Below are 26,094 nucleotides of genomic sequence, written 5' to 3'. Positions count from 1 at the left end.
TTAACTCTAATCCTAAACTGAGCCCTAATCCTATACCTAATTCTAATCCTATACTTAATTTTAACCTAACTGCACACTTAACCCTAACTGCAAAACTAACAATAACTTCTAATCCTTCTACTCAAAATCCAACTGAAAGTCAACAGTGACAATTGAAAAGCCCAGTACTTACCAGAGCTATAGCAGTGCTTAACAGGCACCGGCCCGTGCACTTCCCTTGGCTCCCTATACAACCACGCAGTTTTCGGACTGTGATGGGTGGGGTCATTGTAAATTCAACAAACCTAACCCTAACCCCTAACCCTATTAAAGTGGATGATAAGTGTACATGAATTGAAACAGGATATTATTGTTTGGTCTGCTGCTGTCGTTGCATATTTTTGCACTATACCTGTGAAACATGAAAGAATGATTCTATTCAAAGTTAGACATTGTAAGCTCGTTATTATCTCAGTTTCACAGTTGCATGACTTGTTTTTATGCTGGTTTATTGTATGTTTTTGTAAATGATGTTGAAACCACACAAACACACACGCGCACGCTTATTTAAAATATCAGGGATCTCCTCAGAAGTTATTACAATTTATTAATGTACAGTCATTGATGAACACTTACATTTAGACAGCAAATAAATCTTTATCTTAAAATGGAACTTGATTTGTGTGTGTGTGTGTGTGTGTGTGTGTGTGCGTGTGTGCAGGCACTAAACAAATGTGAGTTTTTAGTTAAACCACACCATGTACACCAATGTGCATATATAAATTACATCTGTGTTTTTAATTTTGGGGTGGGGGGTTGTGGGTGCGGGGGTGGTGGTACATTGGGATATGACTAGTGTATTAGAGAGTTCCACTCTCTGCTGTAAAATCCACTTTCATCTTCTGTTTCTCCATCACTGTTTCCAGCTCTGTTGATTTTCTGACACCCTGGGAGAAAAACAATATATCATTATATCAATATATAACATATCATTAGCATGTGTTTGTGTGTTTGTTTGTGTACCTCCAGCAGTGCTTTCTGTACAGCAACTTGGCTGTACACTCTCGCTCCTTCTTCAGGAATAACGGCACGAAGCTCCTCTTTATTCAGAGAGAAGAGCTGAGCTCCTGTTAACACACGAAGACACTGTACAGTCCTACACACACACACACAGAGGGAGAGATATTCATACACTCAGTATTAAGTCTGTAACATTTAATAAAACTTTTAGAAGAGGCAATGATTCACACAGGCCACTAGAGGGAGTACAGACTGCCCTTTTACTAGACCATTAAAAATATAACGAATTAAAGTGACACCAGTAAGGTCGTTCCAACAAATATTATTTTTTATCAATGCTCTAAGTTGTTCACCATTGTTTCCATTGAGCAACATATATTCCCTTGTCACACAGTAATTAGTCAGTAAGTAAGTAGTAAAATTAGCTGTTGCAATATTTGGTTTCGACCATCTCACCCTCAATGCTGACCAGTTTCCCTGCCGATGAAAAGCATCTCTAACACGATGCTATCACCACCATGCTTCACTGTGGGGATATTATTATCAAGGTGATGAACAGAACATCCTACAGATGCTGGATCGGATTCAGATCTGAGGAATTTGGAGGCCAAGTCAACACCTTCAATTCTTTGTCATGTTCCTCAAACCATTCCTGAACATTTTTTCGGTGTGGCAGGGCACATTATCCTGCTGAAAGAGGCCACTGCCATTAGGGAATACTGATGGCATGAAGGGGTGTACTTGGTCTGCCCCAATGTTTAGGTAGGTGGTACATGTCAAAGTAACATCCACATGAACGCCAGGACCCAAGGTTTCCCAGCAGGACATTGCCCAGGGCATCACACTTCCGGCTTGCCTTCTTCCCACAGTGCATCCTGGTGCCATCTCTTCCCCAGGTAAGCGAAGCACACACACCCGCCTTCTTCCATTGCTCCATGGTCCAGTTCTGATGCTCACATGCCCATTGTAGGAGCTTTTGGCAGTGGACAGGAGTCAGCATGGGCACTCTGACCGGTCTTCAGCTACGCCTTTCTCTCATAGCTAGCATTAACATTTTCCAATATGATTATTGGATTTAGCCCAATAAAAATTTTCACACTTATGTCCTGCCTCAGCTTCTAATTCATGCACATTCCAACTCCAGTGGTGTGGCTTTTCATTAGCTACCTTCCTCTACAGGCAACAGCCTGCAGGACTTCTTCAGATCCTTATATCTGTTATGGGGCTAGGCGATAAGATGTTCAATAAATGTCGCGCAGGCCCTGCTTGCCCGAGAGGACAATATATATGGTTTGAGAGGAGCCAAGTGCGGAGACGGATCGAAAGACTCCGCCTAAAATGCAGCTGCCAAAGGCAGGACACGAACCGGAGAGGTTGTGAACTGCAAGCTGTAACATTACCCACTGAGTGCGGCGGAAAAACACAACTCAAAATTGGCCCTCCTTCTGGCCGAACTTAAAGGCAGCAAATGAGACAAAATCTCTAACTTAAGATGGCTGAATCTTTATCTGGGAGTGAGGACTCTCAGTCTGTCCTCCTCTTTAGTTTTGTGCCACTTCCTCTTTAATCCTGAGCTCCCTTTTCTTTCTTTCCCTCAATAATTTCTCTCCCTTTCCTTTTCTTTCTAAACATAAATATTTTATTTTATTTCTTTTCTTCACTTCTTTTTTTTCTTTACATGTCAAAATCACCAATCAGAGTAGCATGGCGCTGCTCTGTTACCTGGCACAGATCTGTGTCCACACACAGAGTGAGACAATCAGAGGGCTTATATAGAGGCGCGGCCAGGTGCTGCACATTTACGCTGATTACCTTGTTGAGATCGCCGCACTATAAAAGCCCTTGAAGGTGGCCGCGGATCTGCCTGAGAAGGCACCTGCCGCGTTACAATATCAGAATTTGACCAACCTACACGAACTAACAAAGTAATGTCTTTGTTACCCTTTGGTATGGTATTGTGAAAAGATAATAATCCTTGGAATAACCTTTGCAACAACCCAAAAGCCCTTGAAACAGAATTTCTGCCACACTGTTTGGTTTGTAGTTGTTTCCAACTATCTCTCCAAGTAAGCCCCATGATTTGTATTCCACTTTATTTGGAGGTTCTCCAGTAACTGTAATGTGGGTTGTATGACGATGGCATATCCAAGACAGGCAGGATTTCCCTCGAACTTAAAACATTATGACCTCATGCAGTAGTAATGATAGTCCAGACACAATTCATGGACTATCCTGAGAAAGTTCACTGCTCCTTTTATGTGGTTAGAGCAGAGGTTTTCATTGAGAGTCACAGATATACTTGCAGGTTGCTAATGAGGGCGTCAGCATATATAACCAGATGGGCTATAAAGTTACAAGTACTTAGCACCAAGTTAATGTATCCTTGATTTAATTTATCCTGAATTATCCATAATTTAAATCAAGGCTGATTATTGGGTTGTTTCATAGGTTTGGGTAATGTATAAAATGTCCACGTGTGTGTTGTACTTTTCTAAACTCACGGCTCACTGAAGCCTTTCCCACGTAGCCAGGCCTCAACCTCAGCAGGAGGCGAATGATAGTACAGAGGAAGTGAGGTATCTGCAGAGCGAGGGATGACCAATGGACGAGACAAAGCTGCTTTCCCACTGGTCAGTCTCTGCAGGAGTTCATCGTTAACCTGCATCACTAAGAGCAACAGAGACATCCAGTACTACGTTTGATTGTGCATCGTGTGTATATTAAAGCGTGTATTATGTGTGTGTACCTTTCTCTGTGTCTTCAGGCAGGTGTTGAGGTGGTAGGGCAATGCTGCGAGGTCGTGAGGTGTTGAGGTCAGAGATCATGCCAAGGGAAGTCGGCAGAGGCAGAGTGCTTGTCTTCTGCATCGGAGGTGGTGCTGGAGCCTGTGAAAAAGACAGAGATGGACAGAAAAATACAAAGAGAGAGAGAGAGAGAGAGAGACAGGATGTTTTGATGCCCATGTCATGGTTGTGTATATTATGTCACATTAAAATCAAAATCAGAATGAGATTTTTTGCCAAGTATGCTCGCAAGGAATTTGATTCGGTAAGTGAAGCTTCCAGTATGTACACAAATATGACAGCAAGACACATAATAATAATTTAAAAAAATGTAAAGAAGACATGCTTAAGGCAGAATAGACATGGTACAGATGCTATGTACAGAAGGTAGTGGTATATACAGGTAATTGACTAAATAGAAGTGGATTTACAATTGCACATAAGAGTCTATTCACAGTGAAAAAATTGCACTAGGAGGTTCCTTGGAGGCACTGAACAGTTCATGAGGAAAATAGCCTGCGGGGAAAAGTTGCTCTTGTGTCTGGATGTTCTGGTGTGGTGCTCAGTACTCTCTGGTGCTCAGAGAGGTTGTACAGAAAAGACTCAATGAAAGCTGAGTGGAACTGGGTTAGCAGCTCCTGTGGCAGATTGAACTTCTTCAGTTACAGCCACTACTGTATCTTTTTCATGGTAAAGTCTATGTGGGTCTCCCACTTCAGATCCTGTGAGATGGTAGAACCCATGACCCTGAAGGACTCCACAGTAGCCACAGTGCTGTCCAGGATGGTGAGGGGGCAGAATGCTGGGGAGTTCCAGGACCCTGAGTCCACACGATCCTGAGTCCACAACACTGAGGAGCACCAGTGTTGACCCTAGATTCACCAGGTGAATACTCAGCAGTGGGGTCCTAAAGCCACATTGTCTGAGCTTTATGAGAATGCCCGCCCACTTCCCTCATTTGCGTCTCTTGGAGCATTTGTACAGGACCCTAGCTCCTCCGATTATGATGTCTGGTAAAATGTCTGATTGGTCAAAAATTAGCAAAAGATTGACAGGTGTGCATTGCCTAATGTTCAGCAGTTCATCCCTGGTAAAAGTTATCAGAGAAAAGTGACTAAAGACAGGACAAACAAACAATAACAAAAACACTGGGGAGCTACAAACCGAGACAGCCATCCATGAAGCCATCTTGGAAGATCTGCTATATTGTATAGATAGACACAGTTATGAAGGAAAAGTTATACAACCAGATAACTAACTAGCTATCTACATTCTAAAAACATTTGGCTACAGTTTAGTTTCAAATTCTGCAAACTTTTAGACCTTGACAGCAGAGGATGTTGAGAGTACTGGGCCCTGGGAATGTAGATGTGTTCTCTGTGATGACACCAAGAAATCACACAATTATGAGGCATAAAACCTAGCTAATCAGCTAATAAGCTAGATACATGCTTTGTACTAACCAAATGGCTACTGTTTCTTTTCAAACATTTCAGGAGCTCAGGGGTTTGGTGAATTTTTCCACTGGGTCTTTTGAATTACATTAAAAGTCATGTACAGTATGTTACCTGATGCTGTCACCTGCAGTAGCCTCACTCCCTCTATCATGACCTCAAAAACCCTTTCTCAAGTTCCCTTCATGTATCATATTGAGGGAACACAAAGCTGAGGGTTCATGGAACATAAGATTTTGGGATTGTAGGATCCTGGGATTATATGGTCTTGAGTATATGCTGTGCCTTGTCTAAGTATTTATTCCCATTGACCATTTCTACATTTTGTAGTGTCACAACCTGAAACTGAAATGGACTTGATTTTTACCATTTGATATGTCTGACATTTGATGGTTGAACATATTTTTTTTTTACTGAGACACAGACATTAATTAAACAAAAAAGCTTTTTTGGTTGCATAAATTCATCCTCTGGGTCAATAATTGGTAGACCACCTTTGGCTGTAATTGCAGTTCTGAGTCTTCTGGCATATGTCTCAATCAGCTTTGAATATCTTGATGTTATTGTTCTATGTTGTGTATTGTTATGTTATTTTTGGGAAAAATGTAAATTAAAATTTTATATCAGGATTTCTGTAAAGCTGCTTTGTATTTCTGTAAAGCTGCTTTGTGGCAATGTTCATTGCTAAAAGTGCTATACAAATGAAATTCAATTGAATATTTTTTGAAAACCACTCTTGCTCTATCCCATTGGATGGAGAGAAATGTTGGTGAATAGCAATTTTAAATTGTTGCTACATATTCTCAATCAGATTGACGTTTAGGCTTTGACCGGGCCATTCTAACACATTAAGTCTCTTGGATTGAATCTCTCCAGTTTTGCTTTGGCAGTATGCTTAGGGTCATTGCCCTGTTGGAAGGTGGAGCTCTACCCCAGTCAAAAGTCTCTTGCAGACTGGAAGAGGTTTTCTTCTAGACATTCAATTCATCTTACTCTCAATCCTGTCCAGTTTCACAGTCCCTGCTGATTCAGTTCAATTTTATTTTATTTTTATAGTGCTTTCAACAATGGACATTGTCATAAAGCAGCTTTACAGGGTTAAATGCAGAGCACAAATTCTGAGTATGGGTCACCATACTTGGCCACAAGTCTATCCTCAGCAGCAGTGAGTGGTTTCCATGAGACGAGAACGTCACCCAGAAGCAGGCCATCAGGCTGGATCAGGCAGGTCTGCTGATGAAAGCAACACGATGCTACCAAGGGTGTTGGTGTTCTAAGGGTGATGAGCAGTGTTGGGTTCTTACCAAATATAGCAAGTCCTGTAAACAGCTTCCCTTATCTAAGCTAGGGCTCTCTCTAGCTCCTTCAGAGTTGCCCTTGTTCTCTTGGTTGTTTCTATGACTAATCCCTTCTTTATCCACTCACTGACTTTTGGTAGATGGTCTCCTCGAGAGTTCCACTTGTTGCATTCTTTCTTTTTTTTTAATATTTTTTCAATTTTTTTAATATTTAACTTTCTTGCCTTCATCAACATTTAAACTATACTGTTTCTTTCTTTTTCATCAATAATTTTGTTATCACTTTTTATCTGTTGTATTTTTCACTTTCCTTTCTGCCGTATTTTAATTTTTTCAAAGAATACATTTGTTTTTTTGTCTAAAGACAGTGAGCGGAGGGCTTCCACACTGGATCCAGGTAAAATAATATCAACTAATCTTCGACTAAGGTATTTTAAAGAACATGTCAAATATTCAGCTTGTTCAGTGTGTTTAGTAATTCTTTCTCTGTCATTTGTAATAGCTTTATTTGTGCTAAGTGTATATTAGTTAGCTGTCTGACAGAGAAGATTACAGCATTAGAGGTGCGCATCCAGACTCTAGAGAATGTTAGTGTAGTTTCTGTAGGGGTCTGAATGCTGGATGCCTTAGGTGGAGATAGCAATCCCCCAACTCCAGCGTTAGAGCCCTCACAGCAGGGCGAATGAGTGACGACTCAGCGGAATAATCACAGAGCCAAAGCTAACTTTAAGGTTCATCCACAGGAGCATCACTCCTCTCTGCTTCACATGTCTAACAGGTTTGCTCTCCTCAGTGAAGCACCCTCCTTCACCAGTCAGAGGTTACTAAGAGTAACATTGTGGAGGTGTTATAAATTAGCAAAGGCCATGTTCGTTGCTGTAGTATGCTCTGGCCCCATCCCATGCGGCGTGGCGATGTAGCTTACAGCAGGTTATGGTCGCTGATCTGCTGGATGTCCAGGTGGTGCTCCGAAAACAATGTTGGCAAAAACAAATGGGCTTTATAGATAAGTGGAGTAGTTTTGAGGGCAAGGCTGGCCTGTTAGGGCAGGACGGTGTCCATCCCACTCGGGAAGGTGCTGCTCTCATTTCTTACAGCATAGCTCATAGTCTCAGAACAGGCCTAGTTAATTGGTGACAATTCAGAGCCAAGGCCAAGGAGCAGACAAGCAGGCTAAACTAACCGTCTGCTAGCTGTACTGAGTCGTCACTCAGGCTCCACTATATTGAGACTGTGTCAGTTCCCCGAGCTAAACAAAAATGTACAATTATTCAAAGTTTGTTTTAGTAACCTAATTAACATAAAATTAGTTAATACTGAATGCACAACCAGCACCTTTGATCTGAAGCTAGGACCGTTAAATATTAGGTCTCTTACATCTAAAGTGCTTATTGTTAATGAAACTATTACTGATCAGGAGTTTAATATACTGTGTTTAACAGAAACGTGGATTAAATCAAATGAGTATGTAGCATTAAATGCAGCTAGTCCTACTGGATACAGTTATATTCATCAGCCCTGTCTAACTGGCAGAGGAGGAGGAGTCGGAGTTATTTATAATGATAATCTAGGTGTCACACAAAAACTTAGCTGTAAATTCAACACGTTTGAAGTTCTTTATACTAACATAACATACATAGCCCCCCAAAAAAGTCTACCCAGTCGATTCTGCTAATTATTATTTACAGATCCCCAGAGCCATATTCAGAATTCCTTTGTGAATTTGCCGATTTCATCTCTAACCTGGTCATTTCTTTAGACAAAGCCTTAATTGTTGGAGACTTTAATATTCAATTTTATTTGTATAGCGCTTTTAACAATGGACATTGTCACAAAGCAGCTTTACAGAAATAAATGGATTCACAAAAATATATTGTAAATATTTAAATTTATCACTGTGAATTTATCCCTAATGAGCAAGCCAGTGGCGACGGTGGCAAGGAAAAACTCCCCGAGATGATATGAGGAAGAAACCTTGAGAGGAACCAGGCTCAAAAGGGAACCCATCCTCATCTGTGTAGTTATCTCAATATCATCTCAATATTCATTTTGATAATCCAGAAGACCCTCTGAGAATGGTGGCTGTGTCCATTCTTGGTTCCGTAGGGGTTAATCAGAATGTAATAGGACCCACTCATAGTGGTGGGCACAATCTTGATTTAATACTAATATTCAGATTAAATGTAGAAAATATTATCATATTTCTGCAGTCTGAAGCTATCTCAGATCATCATCTTATCTCATTTAAAATGTGTCTTAGTCATAATATATGCACCTCGCCATCCTACCGCTTCAAACATACATTCACTTCAGCTACTGCACAGAGTTTTATCAGTAATCTCCCAGAGTTACCAACAATGATTGGATCACCATCTGACCCCAAAGAATTTGATCAGGCAACTGAATGCTTAGACTCAACGTTCCACTACACACCAGATAAGGTAGCTCCACTTAAAAGAAAAATAATTAGGGAGAAAAGGCTAGCACCCTGGTATAACGATCACACACGACCCTTAAAACAGACCACTCGAAAACTAGAACATAAGTGGCGTCAAGCTGAATCGGTAGTATTTCAAATAGCATGGAAGGAGAGCCTCCTGAGCTATCGAAAATATCTTAATGGGGCTAGATCAACATATCTCTCCACCCTAATTGAAGATAACAGAAATAATCCTAGATTCTTATTTAATACTGTAGCAAAATTAACTAGGAATAAGATCACAATAGAAACACGCACACAATCATTATATAGAAGTGATGACTTCATGAATTCTTTCAATGGTAAAATTGAAAATATCAGGCAAGAAATTCAGACTATTAATTTAAAACCAGACAGTTTTATAACTAACCCTGTCGTTAATATTATAACAGTGTCAGATCAACTTAGAATGATCTGATACTGTTAGAATGTTTTACTCCCCTTGAGAGACTACTATAATACTACTAGGATAGCCTTCTTACATCTCAGAAATATTGCTAAGAAATAGAATGTCACTATATGATGCAGAAAAATTAGTTAATGCTTTTGTTACCTCTAGGTTGGATTATTGTAATGTCTTGCTGTCTGGATGTTCCAGTAGGAGCATAAACAAGCTCCAGTTAGTCCAGAATGCAGCAGCGAGAGTCCTTGCTAGAACCACATGGTATGACCATATCACCCCTATCTTGAGTCCTTGCTAGAACCACATGGTATGACTATATCACCCCTATCTTATCCACACTGCATTGGCTCCCAATCAAATTTTGTTTTGATTATAAAATACTACTATTGACCTATAATTCACTGAATGGTCTCGCACCTCAGTATCTGAGTGACCTTTTGGTCTTTTAATATCTGTCATGCCTACTTCAATCAAAAGGTGCAGGCTATTTGTTGGTACCTTGAACAGTGAAGGCTACAGCAGGGGGTAGAGCTTTCTCTACCCCCTGCTTTACAAAGCCCCACAGTTATGGAACAGCCTTCCTATTAGTGTTCGGGATTCAGACACAGTCTCAGTGTTTAAGTCTAGGCTGAAAACATATTTGTTTGTTCAAGCCTTTGGTAAAGGTAAAGGAGCAGGTCTGGGGGGTTCACGGGCATAGAGTGTTGTGGTGAACTGGGATGTTTGGATGCTGTCTCGCGTTCACTCAGGTTTGTTGACGATGGAGCGGCTGGCTGCTTTATGTCCCAGGACTCCCTCATGTTACATTCTGTGTTACATTCTGGCTCTCCCTTTTAGTTATGCTGTCATAGCTAGTCCTGCTGGAGTCCCTGCTTGCACTATGCATGCAAAGTACATTGTCCTTAACCATTACCGGACAAAAAGCATACTTAACAATCTCTCCCTTTCCCTCTTTCCTCTCTCTCTCTCTCTCTCTCTCTCTCTCTCTCTCTCTGTTGAACTACATATGCTACTCCTGAGATACCAGTGATCCTGACCCCTTTTGCTCTCTGGAGCTGCCTGATCCATCCTGATGCCCTACTTCTGTGATGGCTTGGGACTGCGATTGCTGTGGTGGCTTTGTGGCTGTGATTGCGGCGAGCAGTTTTGCACTCAGGTCTCCATCAGAGGACAGTAGATAGGTTCAACAAATCTTCATGTGAAAACTATAATGAATTTTCCTGGTTACACAACTGCACTATTTGTCCATGTAGTACACAGTTATAAAAGGTATTTATTTATAATGGCACTATCCGGTGTCACCCAGATGAGGATGGGTTCCCTTTTGAGTCTGGCTCCTCTCAAGGTTCCTTCCTCATATCAGCTCAGGGAGTTTTTCCTCACCACCATCACCTCTGGCTTGCTCATTAGGGATAAATTCATATGTTTACAATTTATATCCTGAATGTATTTATTTCTGTAAAGCTGCTTTGTGACAATGTCCATTTTTAAAAGCGCTATACAAATAAAATTGAATTGAATTGAATTAATAATGGATTTAATTTCACTCTGTGGGTTGTTCAAAGCTTGGAATATTTTTTTAACCAAACCCTGAGTGATAATTTACCAGAACTGTGCCAGATACCTTGTCTTGATACCTCCTTGGTCTTCATGATGATCTTCATGACACAGGAGTATTTATATTAAGATCATGTGACACTTTAATTGCACACAGGTCAACTCCATTCAACTAATCATGAGACTAAACTGAAACTAATCCAGAACTAATTTAAGAGTTTCACAGTAATCGGTTAATACTTATGCAATCACAACTTCTACAAATACTTTTGTAAATAATTTTGCAAACTAGAATTATGGGGTATTTGGTGTAGATTAATGATTATAAAAGCCCATTCTATTTACAGGTTGTACCAATACAAATTTCAGTGGAAAGGTTCAAGATCAAGGTTTAGGGGCTTGAGATTATAGAGCCCTGGAAATATAGACATTTTTCTGGTCTCTGAGGTGACATACATAAGTCGAATGGCTTGACTTTCAGTAAGATATTTCATTGTGCTGAGTTTTAGTTCATTCTACAGTGCTACTTTTTGTGTGTGTGTGTGTGTGTGTGTGTGTGTGTGTGTGTGTGTATACCTTGGGTGGTTTGTTGGGCCCCAGGCTCTCTATGTGAGAAACAGGCTCCAGAATGTTAAAGGGGACAAAACCGACTTCATTAAACCTGTTACGACACTTCCACCATCGCTTAGATGACTCAATCACCTGAGAGAGAGAGAGAGAGAGAGAGAGAGAGAGATGGGTAATTAGTTACAGTGAATTAAGAAGGGACAGACAGGTATATTGGAAAACAGGTGGCTAGACAGAGAGACAAGTTGATTGCCAGTCAGACAGTTAGACAGATAGATAGATAGATAGATAGATAGATAGATAGATAGATACAGTAGACTGGCTGACAGGTCGATTGACATACAGACATGTGGACAGACAGGTGGATAGGTTGACAGACTGTTATGCACCACTCCTATGCACCGAAATATAGCTAGACATATACTATATGAATATATAAAGTGTTACATGTTGGTTACATGTTTGAATTTTCTTTAGGTTAACATTTTTAATGTTAAGCTTTGTACAATTAGCAGTAAGAGTATATTTTAAAATTATTTCAGTGTGTGTGTGTGTGTGTGTGCATGTGTATGTGTGTTTTAATATGTTACACACCTCCAGCGTCTCTCCCTGAAGGACTGAGAGCTCGCTGCTGTTCCGAGCCACAAAGTCATAGCTGCAGCTATACAGTCTCTCCTTCAGCGGTGCACCGTCACTGTGAGGAAACAGAAAATGTCATACATGTGACGACTACAAAACCACAATGAGGACCTCAGAGATATACTGAGGACTGCAGAGCTACAATCAGGACTCTAGAACCACACTGAGAAATACAGACATACACTGAGGACTGCAGACATAAAATGAGAACTGCAGAACCATACTGAGGACTAGAGAACTACACTGAGGACTACAGAGCTACACTCAAGTCTATAGAGCCACACTGAGTACTACAGAGCTACACTGAGGACTGCAGAACCATACTGAGGACTACAGAGCTACACTGAGGACTGCAGAACCATACTGAGGACTAGAGAGCTACACTGAGGACTGCAGAACCATACTGAGGACTAGAGAGCTACACTCAGGCCTATAAAACCACACTGAGAAATCCTTGAGGACTACAGAGCCACATTGAGGAATACAGAGCTACAATAAGGACTATCAAACCACACTGAAGAATACAGAGCTATACTAAGAACTATGGAGCTACATTTAGGACTATAGACCCACACTGAGAACTACAGTACTACAGTACAGTACAGAAACAGTGATGAAGTAGTTCCTGTGATGTAGTTCCTGTTTTGAATGGTTTGCCATTCATCAATAATTTTGCACTATCATTTTCATTTGTTGTATTTTTTCCACTCTTGCTTTCTGCTGCATTTTCATTTTCTTGAAGAATGCTTTAGTTTTTTGTTTAAGATTGCAAGCAGAGGTCATCCACATTGAATCCATCTAAAATAATAAATAATCTTTGACTACGATACATTAAACACTCAACATGGCAAACATTCAGCTTGTTCAGTGTGTTGAGTGCAGGATGTTTAGTCATTCTTCTTCCATGGTTAGTAATAGCTTAATTTGTGATAAGTGTAAATTAGTTAGCTCTCTGATGGAGAAGATTTCAGCATTAGAGGTGTGCATCCAGACTTTGGGTTAGCGAGAGTGAGAGCAGTGTAGTTTCTGTAGGGGAAAGTCTGGATGCCATGTGGTGATGTAGCTTACAGCAGGTTATGGTTGCTGAACTGCTGAATGTCCAGGTGGTGCTCCGAAACAATGTGGGCTTTAAAGATAATTGGAGTAGTTTTGAGGGCAAGGCTGGCCTCTTAGAGCGGGACGGTGTCCATCCCACTCGGGAAGGTGCTGCTCTCATTTCTTGCAGCATAGCACATAGTCTCAGAACAGGCCTAGTTAATCGATGACAATCCAGAGCCATGGCCAGGGAGCAGACAAGCAGGCTAAACTAACCGTCTGCTAGCTGCACTGAGTCATCACTCAGGTTCCACTATATTGAGACTGTATCTATTCCCCGAGCTAGGGTTAGGGTTAGGGTTAGGGTTATAGAATTATAGAAATACTCAGAACAGTCCTTGCTCTGATGCTAGGACTGTTAAATCCAGATCTCTTACATCTAAATGAAACTATTACTGATCAGGAGTTTAATGTACTGTGTTTAACAGAAACGTGGATTAAACCAAATGAGTATGTAGCATTAAATGCAGCTAATCCTACTGGATACAGTTACATACATCAGCCCCATCTAACTTTATTTATAATGATAATCTAGGCATCACACAAAAACCTAGAAATAAATTCAACGAGTTTGAAGTTCTTTATACTAACATAACATATGTAGCCACAAAAAATAAGTCTACCCAGTCAATTCTGCTCAATATTATTTACAGACCCCCAGGACCATATTCTGAATTCTCTCTCTCTCTCTCTCTCTCTCTCTTTCTCTATGGTGAGCTACACATTCTACTCCCAAGTTACCAGTGATTTTGACTCCTTCTTCTATCCGGACCTACCTGATCCATCCTGATGCCCTACTTTGTCACCTGAATATAATTCGCTGCTGCTAAGGATGGCCCCACATGGATGGCCTAAAGCTCACCATGAGATTACTGTGGATGGTTCCACATAGAAACCATAAAGATGGCTTTGGATGTTCTTCCTTGGATAGCCTTAGGACTGCAATTGCTAAGAACAGTTTGCACAACGGTCTCTACCATTGAACAGTTAATAACTTCAGTTTGATACAATAGCCTTAAAGTTAAAACTATAATGAATTCAGAAATAATGACTCTGATGCACATACTCAAGTTCCTATTTACACAAATGTGATATTTGACTATGTAGTATACAGATAGAGAAGAGAAACTATTTATAATTGCACTATCCAGTGTCACCCAGATGTCATCTCAGGGAGTTTTTTCCTTGCCAGCATCACCACTGGCTTACTCAGTAGGGATAAATTTAAAATTTATATCCAGATTTCTGCAAAGCTGCTTTGTGACAATATCCATTGTTAAAATTGAGTTGTATTGAATTTCTTTGTGAATTTGCAGGTTTCATCTCAAACCTGGTTGTTTCTGTAGACAAAGCATTAATTGTTGGAGACTTTAAAACTCATTTTGATAATCTGCAAGACCCTCTGAGAACAATGTTTGTGTCCATTCTAGATTAAGTAGGAGTTAATCAGAACATAATAGGACACACTTATAATGGTGATCACACTCTTGATTTGATACTAACATTCAGATTAAATATATAGTCACAAAGTATAGTCATTATTCCAGTTATTCCTCACTCTGAAGCTATCTCAGATCATTACCTCATCTCGATTAAAATGTGTCTTATTCATAATATATGCAATTGCCATGCTATCGCGTCAAACGTACATTCACATCAGCCACCATACATAGTTTTATCAATAATCTCACAGAGTTATCAACCTTGACTGGATCACCTTCTGACCCCACAGAAGCTGATCAGATCTCCTGAGCTATAGAAAGCCTCTTAGGACTGCTAGATGAGCATCCCTCTCCACCTGAATAGAAGATAACAAAGAATAATACTAGGTTCTTATTTAAAACTGTAGCAAAATTAATCTGTATTAATCTGAATAAAAATGTAGCAAGATCCTAGACAAGATTGTAGCACAGCAGTTATGCTCATACTTACATAGGAACAACATTCATGAAATCTATCAGTCAGGATGTAGGCCTCATCACAGTACTGAAACAGCGCTGGTTACTGAAACAGCCTACTACTGGCCTCTGATCAGAGTTGAGTCTCCTTGTTTGTGACTTCACTATATGTACTAAAGTAACGTTTGGTGTTCCACAAGCCTCTGTTCTAGGCCACCACTCTATATATTCTACCTCGGGGTACTGATGACACACTGTTATATGTTTCAGCAAAGCCAGATGAGAAACATCAGCTTAATAAAGTTGAGGAATGTGTTACATTTAGGGCCAAACTGTCCTGAGCCATCAGACAGGCAAAGTGCGCACACGCCCAGAGGATCCACAGCCACCTCAAGGATAACGGCAACACTCAGCACATGTGGCAGGGCATTCAGGCCATCACCAACTACAGGACAACCTGCCTGTGACAGTGATGCCTCCTTTCCAGATGTGCTGAACAACTTCTACGCTCGGTTTGAGGCGCAGAACGACGTGACAGTGAGGGAGAACACCCCTCCTCCCAACGACCAGGTGCTGTGTCAACCACGGCTGATGTGAGCAAAATTCTGTAGCTTACAGATCATAGCCTACAGATCATCATGAGCTTACTGTGGAAAGTACCACACAGACAACATAAAGAAGGCTGTGGATGTTCTTCCTTGGATAGTGTAATGATTGCATTTGCTGAGAAAAGTTTACACTCAAGCCTCCATCATTGAACAGTTAATAACTTCACTTTGATACAAGAAACTTATGCTTAAAACTCTAATGATGGTCGTACTGACTTGCTTATTAGTGATAAATTTAAATTAAAATTTTACATCCGGATTTCTGTAAAGTTGTTTTGTGATAATGTCCATTGTTAAAAGCACTATAAATATAAATAAAACTGAACTTTAGGTGTCTGAAGATTCACTTAGACAAGAGACCCACAGTGAGGATCCTAGAGCTGCAGCACTGACTCTAGGGCCTCACTGAAGTACTGATGTACTGAAGATTCTACAGTGACACTGAGGATCTTAGACCCCACTGTTTCTCAGAGCCACACTGAAGATCTTAGATCAACAGTGAGGTGTCAAGAGCTGCAGTGATATCTCATTAGCTGCACCACACCTATTCTTATAGAGCCATATAGAGGATTTTAGAGCCATACTCAGGAATTTAAAACCATATTAAAAGTCTTGGAGTCTTAGAACCACACTGAAGAATCTAGAACTACACTGAGGAGTCTAGAACCACACTGAGGAGATTAGAATCACACTGGGAAAGCTATAATTGCACTGAAAAAGAACCACATTGAAGAGTTTAGAACTGCACTGAGGAGTCTAGAACCATCCTGAGGAGTCTATAAGTGCACAGAAGAGCCTAGAACCATACTGAAGATTCTACAACCTTACTGTGTCTGTAACCACTGAGGTTCATGAGGGGAGCGTATAGTGTTTATTATACTCACACTTCTGTGTGCGTGTTCTGTACAGGATTCAGAGGAACAGGGGGCTGGACAGAACTTTGTAACTGCACACAAGTAAAATTACAAGTTATACATACTCACACTCTTCATCATAAAACTGAGGTATTTCACACACACACACACACACACACACACATATCAATCGCCACTCATAAAATGTATTATTCTTTCCTAGCATAATGAAAATAAGAAACAATTCCAGTTGACCTTAACAAAGCACAGTGGCAAATAAACACACATGAGAGCTGTGAGCAAATATTTATCTGCTGCCAGTTAGCATAGAAACGTTGTGTATACAGCATGATTTAACCAAGACTGGGTTTGGGGAGGAAACCAAAGTTACATTTCAGAAGTAGTTCAGTTCAATATATGAAGTATCTATATAAATAACACTGAATGAAAAGGGTACAGGCCATAGAATTTTTCACTTTGTTAATAGCCTCCCCTTTGCCAACTAAACATTAGCATTTAACATATTAGCATTTGCACCAACTGCTGTGGAATTCTGAATAATGATTTGTCATTAATTTTCTATAACAGAAGTTCTGATAGTAGTGCAGCCACAAATCACAGATTTATATTAATGAACTCTAATAAGTTACCATTTCTATAGTAACAGCTCATTCTCAGGGACTCGTACAGTGGATGCTCCACATAAATCTGTGTAATCACTGATAGTAAAGTTAAGGAGACATTCATTTAACATCATTGAAAGAGTCTCCAGCTTTGTAACAGTCAGAGCTAAAGCTGTAACTAAGTTTTCAAACATCTCTAATTTCCCCTTGGATCAATAATGTGTCATCTTCATCGCAGAGGAGTTTATGCTTTGTGGTTTCTCTGTAACATGACAAGCTACTATTTTGGTCTTATTAACTTTATAAACTAACTATTTCACAGACATTCAACAAAGTTAAATGTAAATATAAATGGATAAACAGTATGGTGTGTCATTCCTTAATAAATTAAAAAGATTGTTATCATTAGCAAATCGCTGTGGCTTAAGAGGAATAAAACACTTGGGGATGTGCTGTCATTGGAAAATAATCAACTTTGGGGTGGTAACAGTAACTCATCACACCATCCTGTCACTCAATGTTTTACTACAACAGCAACACACACACTGTTTATTAAATACATAACATAACACTTTTTAAACTTGACTAGATGTCTTGTACATTCCCATATTAATATTATGGTTATAGACTGGGAATTTTAAGTAAATGTACAGTTCTGTTTCTATAAAACCAAATGAAATGTTCTAGGAAAATAGGAACACAGCCCTGTGAAGTTGTGAACATTATAGGGTTCACCATGTGGTTGTTATGATTACCGCTAGTTTCTCCTGCTCTTCATCTTTGATATGTTCTGCTTGGATAGGATCAATCCAGCCCTCAAGCTCTGTCCCGGGTGGTTTCCAACCATTCAGAAACACAGGAGTATACAAAGATCCAGAAACACCTAATGCTGTCCTGTGACACACACATACACAATGTGTGTTTAGTAAATGTGTATGTATATGTATATAAATGTACACTATATGGTCAATAGTATGTGGACAATTGACCATCACACCCTGTGCCTTCCTCAAACAAAAACTAAGAGGTCCCAAACATGTTCCAGCATGACAATGCCCCTGTGTACAGCTCCATGAAGACATGGTGTGTGAAGGTTGGAGTGGAAGAACTCAAGTGTCCTGCACAGAGCCCTGACCTCAACCCCACTGAACACCTTTGGGATGAACTGGAACACCGACTGAACCCCAGACCTCCTCGACATCCCAACATCAGCGCCTGACCTCACTAATGCTCTTGTAGCTGAATGAACACAAATCCCCACAGCCACGCTCCAAAATCTAGTGGAAAGCTTCCCAGTAGAGTGGAGCTCATTATAACAGCAAACACAGGGGAATAAATCTGGAATGGTATGTTCAACAAGCATAAATGGGTGTGATTGGGCAGGTGTCCACATACGTTTGGCCATATAGTGTATTAGCATGTGTGTGTGTGTGTGTGTGTGTGTGTGTGTGTGTGTATATACCCTGATTGTGTCCAGTAGCTTCCCAGGGAGCTCCAGAGTGTGTGTTCTTGCAGTGTTAGGTTCTCTTTGAGTAGTGTTACTGCACCCACTGATAACGCAGGACTTCTCACTGATGCTGCTAATGCAGAACTTCCTGTAGTCCTCACAATCTACACATACACAGATGGGGAGCAAGGTAGTAAAGGTAGTACACACAGTTTCTAGGGAGACAGGGCAGATTGGAAATTGCAAATTGTCCTTCATCAGAAAAAACAGTTCTTTTAAGAAATTAAAAGGCATGTGGGATCACTGATTCTTAACACCCAGCCCCTACACCCTGCTCACTAGACATGCTAATCCCACCAACCTTGGATTTCAGATCATCAGGCTGCTTTGTACATGGATGCAATACATGGTGACCATGATGTGTTATCCTATTGGGGTGAATTCAGGAAGTGCCAATACTTTAGCTCACCACTCAAGGATTTGGGCAGTAAGGGGCTTGCTGAGTGGCTGAGGGTCTCAGCAAGACAACACCGTCAACAATTCATCAAGGTGCATTTAATGTATTAGCATAATGTTGGTAAATCAGTATGAGGCATGAGTACACGCCTCACGGGGGCAGTCGTGGCCTAATGGTTAGAGTCTCGGACTTGTAACCCGACGGTGAACCTGAAGGTTGTGGGTTCGAGTCTCGGGTCCGGCAGGGATTGTAGGTGGGGGGAGTGAATGACCAGCGCTCTCTCCCACCCTCAATACCACGACTGAGGTGAGACCCTTGAGCAAGGCACCGAACCCCCAACTCCTCCCCGGGTGCTGCAGCAAAAAAAGTCTGCCCACTGCTCTGGGTATGTGTGTTCACGGTGTGCGCGCACTTGGATGGGATAAATGCAGAGCACAAATTCTGAGTATGGGTCACCACACTTGGCTACATGTCACTTCACTTAATCCTGGCACACTGGGCTTAAGGAAAGCAACCATAAAGACATCATACGTAAATTCCTCTTCACTCCATGGACAGGTTAAGGAAAGGCTTTGCTCAAACAATGACACAAGTGCTGGGTGTTCTCTGTGGACATGCGGGACTGAGATTTCTGGCTTTCACAAGCTAAAAAAGTTTTGGCACCTACCAAATGGCAACATCGTGCTACAGTTATACTATAATCCTTGACCTAATTTGGGGATTATGACAGAAGTCTGGTCTACTGAAATCAAAATCTCTTCTTCCAGGGAGTCCTGGTCCTGGTATAAAATAGGCCATATGTCAAAGTGTGACCATAAACACACACAAAGGTGTATACTATATGTACATACACATAGTATAGTAAAAAAAAATAATGCCCTTATTAATCTCTCACACACCCACAAAATATTTCAAATCTCATCAGTCAAAATGCTTTTGTTAAACTGCACAATGAACACAATGCAGTGGACATGCTAACAATAGCATGAGTCTTTGCAGAGGGAGAAGAACACACACACACTCACCATGTCCAGTGGTTTGAAGACGTGGTGTAGGAGTTCATCTGATGTGGGGCTAGCAATGGCTGATTTTAACCTCGCCTGAAATTCCAAAACACGTCCATCAAAATCTCGACCTGTCATCAATCAGTGTTAGCAATGATAAATGTGTGTGTGTGCGTGTTTGTGTGTGTGTTTACCAGAAGACAGAAGCTGTATTTGAATTTCTGAAAGATCTGGATGAACTCGGCTTCAGGAGGAGTTTTAGCTTTAGCACTGAGCAAGTCGTCTACGCACACACACGATCAATCAATTAATTAACTGGTCAATATATCAAGATACATGATAAACACACAACTCTCTCTCTCTCTCTCTCTCTCTCTGTTTCTATCTCTGTCTTACCTTCCTTCTTTCTACTCTTTTTCTTCTTGTTGTTTCTCTGTTCCAGGATGTTCTGAGCTTCAGCTGCCTGCTGTAGTTTCATCATGAACACCTCAATCTCCTCAAAACAGTGATTTAACATGTCCTAGAGAGAGACAGACAGATATAAAGACATATGGTGAGAGAGAAAGACAGGGAGAGTGAGAGTTGTTAGTCACGGTGAGTTATAAGTGGATTAATATGTGAGCTAAAGGTGTGAGCAACCAGGCACTACAGTTGAGAAATTCAAACTGCATAAGCAAACACACACAAACACACACACACACAATGAAACTCACCACCTCCTGCTGTGCCCTCAGGAGCGCCTTATCAGGCTGACCATTCAGGACTCCATTAGCTAGAGAGAGAGAGAAAGAGAGAAAGAGAGAGAAACAGACAGAAAGATAAATTTAGGAAAATCCACAGTAGCCAGTTTTAAAAATCTCTAATGCTGGTGTTTTCAAATGTTTAACAACGTTCAACTTTTCAGAAAAACACTGTGCTTTATCACCTGACCAATCAATTTACAGTGATATACAGTATATGAGTTTATACACTGCCCGGCCAAAAAAATCTTCTAATTTTAATCTTAAAAGATGAAGTGTGTAGCTTTTTATTTCTTTAATAACCATGTAGAAAGACCCATCATGGCCATATTCCAGGATGACACTGCCAAGATTCATCAGGGTTAAAATCATTCATTGTCAGTACAAGATCTTGACCAAAAACTGATGCACCGCTTGATGGAAATAATCATGTAAAATCACAGATATTCCAGTCCTATTATTTCTATAATAAAAAACTTAGTGATAACTTTGGGATGTTTATTTGATATCCGATGTGATGATCAAAACTGAAACTGGATGTGAGTTACAGGAGTGTCTCCTTTTAATGATCTTCTCCAAGGCCACAGTTTTTGACATATTCTGTATTTAGATTATCTACATATTGATAACTACTATGTATAGATTGTATACTTACTGACAACTATGGCATATAGATTGTATACTGACACCTGTTGTGTATAGATTGTATATAATCTAATCCTGTGTGACCTAACACATCTGTGTAATGTAACACCTGTATAAGGTAACACCTTTATAACCTAATAGACCTATATAATATTTAACCCAGCACACCTGTATTATAGCACTTGCATTGAAAACATACTTCCCGACCATACCCTAACCAAATGCTCTGTATGAATGAAAAGATGACCAGAAGAAGGTTCCAGTAACCCTAGACCTGGAGCAACTAATGACAGTGTCTTCTGTGAGGTATGCAAGTCCCAATGCAAAGTTGCAGGTTTGTGGATAAAAGACCATTGTGTGTCCATAATCCAGGGCACTGGGCACAATGAGATTATGGCATACATCTAGGACAAAATGTAGTTCTTCTGTCACTAGAGGTAATTTATCACACAAGGGTGTTTTTAAAGCACAGGTTCCCCAAGCCTCCTAGAGAGCACCCTACTGTGTAGATATTAGTGTTCCTTGCTCTAACATATGTGACTTAACTAATCAGATAATTAACAGCCCTTCCTGAGTTGAAGTGGTGTGTTAGAGCAGGGAAAACACTGAAACAGGGGGTTCTCCATGACAAGGGCTGGGAATCTATGCTATAAAAAGATCACACTATTATTAAAGACATGACACATCCCTAAAATGGCCTGTCCACACCCCTCCTGTGTGGAAAATAGTGCAGGTGTGTCAGATCAAGGACTACCAGGCTTTGGAACAGTGTGTACTTCCACACTTGTGCATTCAAATCCCAGCACTGCCACTGTTGGGCCCTTAAGCCTCAACTGCTCAGAAGTACAAATGAGATAAATGTAAGTTGCTCTGGATAAGGGCATCTACCAAATAATGTAAATGTTTAAAGACCGCAATCTGCTCTTACCCAATCAACATCCACCATCCCCCACCACAGTCTGATCCCACCTTCGGTAAGTAAACTCTGATTGGACACTTAAGTCAGCTGTCCAGCAGCAAACACCAAAACATTTTCATATGGCACCAAGGAAAGAACCAGCACACCTGTACATACTAATACACCTGTATAACATAACACAACTGAACAATGTAATACTACTGTATAATCTAGTTCACCTGTAGAACCTAATACACCTGTATAAACTGATTATATAATGTAACACACCTATATACCCATTCGCAGTTGCATACATTTGCAGTTATGGCATTTCACAGATGCCCTTACAGGCAAAGTTATTTACAGGGCCAAACACCTGTATCACGTGTATCACCTAGTACATCTGTATAACCTAGCTCACCTGTATGGCCTAGTGCTCCTGTATAACCTGGCTCACTTGTAAAGCATAGTACAACTTTATAAAGCCATCTCACCTTTACAGCATAGTACACCTGTAAAGCCATCTCACCTATACATACTAGTACATAGTTCACTTGTATAACCTAGCTCACCTGTTTAACCTAGCTTACTCTTAAAGCCTAGTACACCTGTATAATCTAGGTCACCTCTATAGCCTAGTACTCCTGTGTAATGTGGCTCACTTTTAAAGCCTAGTACAACTGTATAACCTCATGTCACCTGTACAGCCTAGTACAACTGTATAATACCATCTTACTTGAATAGCCTAGTACACCTGTAAAGCCTAGCCCACCTATACAGCCTAGTACATCTGTAAAACCTAGCTGACCTGTATAACCTAGCTCACCTTAAAAGCCTTGTACACATGTATAGCCTAGTACACCTATATAACCTAGCTGACCTGTATAAAATATTTGTATAATGTAGCACATCTATATAACTAAACACCTGTATCATGTGTATGTCCTTGTACAGCTAACCTGTACAGCACACCTCTGTAAGCTCTATAACTCTATAACACACCTGTTTCACCTAACTAACTGTATAATCTAGTACAGCTCTATAATGTAACACAACTGCATGATGTAATTACACCTAAATTATCTGGCTCGCCTGTGTAACCTAGGTAGATACAAGTAATTGTATAAATAAATTACATGTAATGTAGCACACCTATATATATGAACACCTGTATCACCTTGTAAACCTGCCTTGCATAACATAGCAAACAAAACACACCTGTTTAACCTTAAAACACCTGTCTAACATATCACATCTATATAAAATATCACACCTGCATTACACAGCACACCTGTATAATCCAACACACCTTTATACAATAACATGCCTGTATAATTTATCACACCTGTGCTGGTTTTCAGGATGGGCTTCAAACTCCAGCTCGTATATGATTCACTGTTATATTCTAAATTACAATACAACATGATAGCATGATGGGAATCAGAGAGAGGCAAAGGGACAGACAGACAGAGTGAGACAGGTTCTGACCTTTGATGTTAGTAGTGTATCTGTGGTTTGGGGGGAGACTGTAAGGAGCCTGGGGATTCGGGGGACTCGGAATCTGATGTCCTTCCATCTGTGTGTGAAGAACTGATAGAGAAACATGATTAAAACACACACACACACACACAAATATACAGTGGGGTCCAAAAGTCTGAGAGCACTACTGAAAATGCTTCTATTTTGCATTCTTTTCTAATTTAATACAACAATTTTTAGTACAAATTATATTATTGACAACAACCTGAGTGAAATTTACATGAATTTCAGAGTTGCTTAGTATTTGGTTTGTTCTCTTTTTGCTTTAATGACAGTCTGCCCTCGAGCTGGCATGGACTCCACAAGTTTGTGTAAAACCTTATGATCCATTTTAGATCAAATCCATCAGAGTGACGTCTGATCAAGTTTCTGAACATTTACTTTCTTTGTTTTAAGTTTTAAGTGTACATATTTATTAACCTTTAAGATATCAGAATTTTTATTTTGGTCACTTTGGTCACCAAAGGATGTTTCTGGAGAACTAGTGGTTATGCCTTAGCGCTCTCACCGCCGCAGCCCGTGTTCAATTACTGGCCAGGGAACCTACCATAAATAGTCTCAGACTATTCCTCAAATCGTCCCAAGCATAAAAACTGTGCCAAATCAAATATGTGGACCAGTGATCCACTGTGGTGACCCCTAAACGGAGCAGCCGAAAGAAGAACCACTACAACTTGAAAAAAGTTGTTTATAAATGTGCTATTTAAATACATTTGTCTTGACATATTAACAGTTCCTCATTTGAATATGCACTGGAGACTCTGTGTGTGTGTAATGACGTATTAATACAGCTTATAACATACATTCATATAACACAAACATACAGTAGCACATAGTCATCATTTCTCACCATACACACTGTTAGGTTGTCCAGACAAACCGAAAAGATCTAAACGCCACACACACACACACACACACACACACACTCACTCACTCACACACACACACTGAAATTGTACTGTAGTTAAAACCACACACACTTAAATAATATAGCACACAACTTCAGAGTGACTCAATCAGAACATTCTGTACACTTTCTCTCTCTGCCACGCACACACACACACACACACACACACACACAATCACACACAATGAGACTGTGTGTCACACACACTTAGACACACACTCTTTAACACTCTTAAACAACTTCAAAATGCCAAAAGGAATCAGACACTCCCACACACACATACACACTTCAACACACACACACATACACACACACACACACACCATCCGGACACTTAGCAAACACCTATACACACTGTCACTGACACTCTCATATACCAACACATGTTAATGTACACTCTACACACACACACATACACACAAGTTAAAAAAGTGTACCGTGTTTTGATTCCTGCTCTTTTCTCAGACTATTCCTCAAATCGTCCAAATCTCTCTCTCTCTCTTTCTCTCTCTGTCTCACTCTTTCTGTCTGTGTCTCCACAACTCTGTCCTTCTCTCTCTCTCTCTCTCGATGCCCCACCCCTCTGTCACACCTTCTCAGGTTATGCAGGAACAGGTACAGCAAGTTTTTCCACCCTGTCTCTCTCTCTCTGTTTCTGTCTGTCTCTGTTTCTGTCTCAGTGTGTGTGTATGTGTGTGTGTATGTGTGTGTGAGTGACTGACAGGTTCGTTCAGTAGCACGATCAGTAATGCGATACCACACACCTTCATGCCTAATGAGCTCCACTTCAAAAACACACACACACACACACACACACACACACACACACACACACACAAACATATACACAAACACACACACAGTAGCATAGGAAGGGCATTTTCAGTCATTTAACTGATCGGGAGTTGAACACACTCCTGGTATAACAGCTCGCCAATGATGCTGCTAATTTATTAATTTAAAATTCATGCTCATACATGCGCCCTTAGTCCACTTGGTTCAATCCCCTTGGTTGTGTATATTTTGTTGAGTCCCCTTGGTTGTGTTCCCTTGTTTGTCAGAAAACAGATTTACAGAAGTCAGGATATGAAATTTTAATTTAAGTTTATCCCTAATGTGCAAGACAGAGGCGATGGTGGCATGGAAAAACTCCCTGAGACGATATGAGGAAGAAACCTTGAGAGGAACCAGACTCAAAAG

The 26,094-nt window shown here is 40.4% G+C and overlaps 1 protein-coding gene across 1 annotated transcript; it reads right to left on the bottom strand.

Moving 5' to 3' along the window:
- Nucleotides 1–568: 568 nt before the first annotated feature.
- eps8l1b (eps8 like 1b) lies at nucleotides 569–25,474 on the bottom strand. The gene is made up of 15 exons (XM_026946391.3): nucleotides 25,332–25,474; nucleotides 23,937–24,038; nucleotides 20,879–20,937; nucleotides 20,562–20,685; nucleotides 20,360–20,448; nucleotides 20,187–20,261; nucleotides 18,720–18,868; nucleotides 18,013–18,151; nucleotides 16,665–16,726; nucleotides 12,135–12,234; nucleotides 11,550–11,675; nucleotides 3,746–3,884; nucleotides 3,501–3,666; nucleotides 1,003–1,135; nucleotides 569–926 (listed from the first exon to the last, which is right to left on the bottom strand). The coding sequence occupies exons 2-15, from the start codon at nucleotides 24,022–24,024 to the stop codon at nucleotides 840–842; spliced, it is 1,536 nt and encodes a 511-aa protein (XP_026802192.3). The 5' UTR covers nucleotides 24,025–24,038; nucleotides 25,332–25,474; the 3' UTR covers nucleotides 569–839.
- Nucleotides 25,475–26,094: the final 620 nt, after the last annotated feature.

The sequence above is a fragment of the Pangasianodon hypophthalmus genome, chromosome 1 (assembly GCF_027358585.1).
Source record: "Pangasianodon hypophthalmus isolate fPanHyp1 chromosome 1, fPanHyp1.pri, whole genome shotgun sequence".
Taxonomy (NCBI): domain Eukaryota; kingdom Metazoa; phylum Chordata; class Actinopteri; order Siluriformes; family Pangasiidae; genus Pangasianodon; species Pangasianodon hypophthalmus.
The sequence above is the reverse complement of the archived record's forward strand: the minus strand, read 5'-3'. Positions and strand labels throughout refer to the sequence as shown.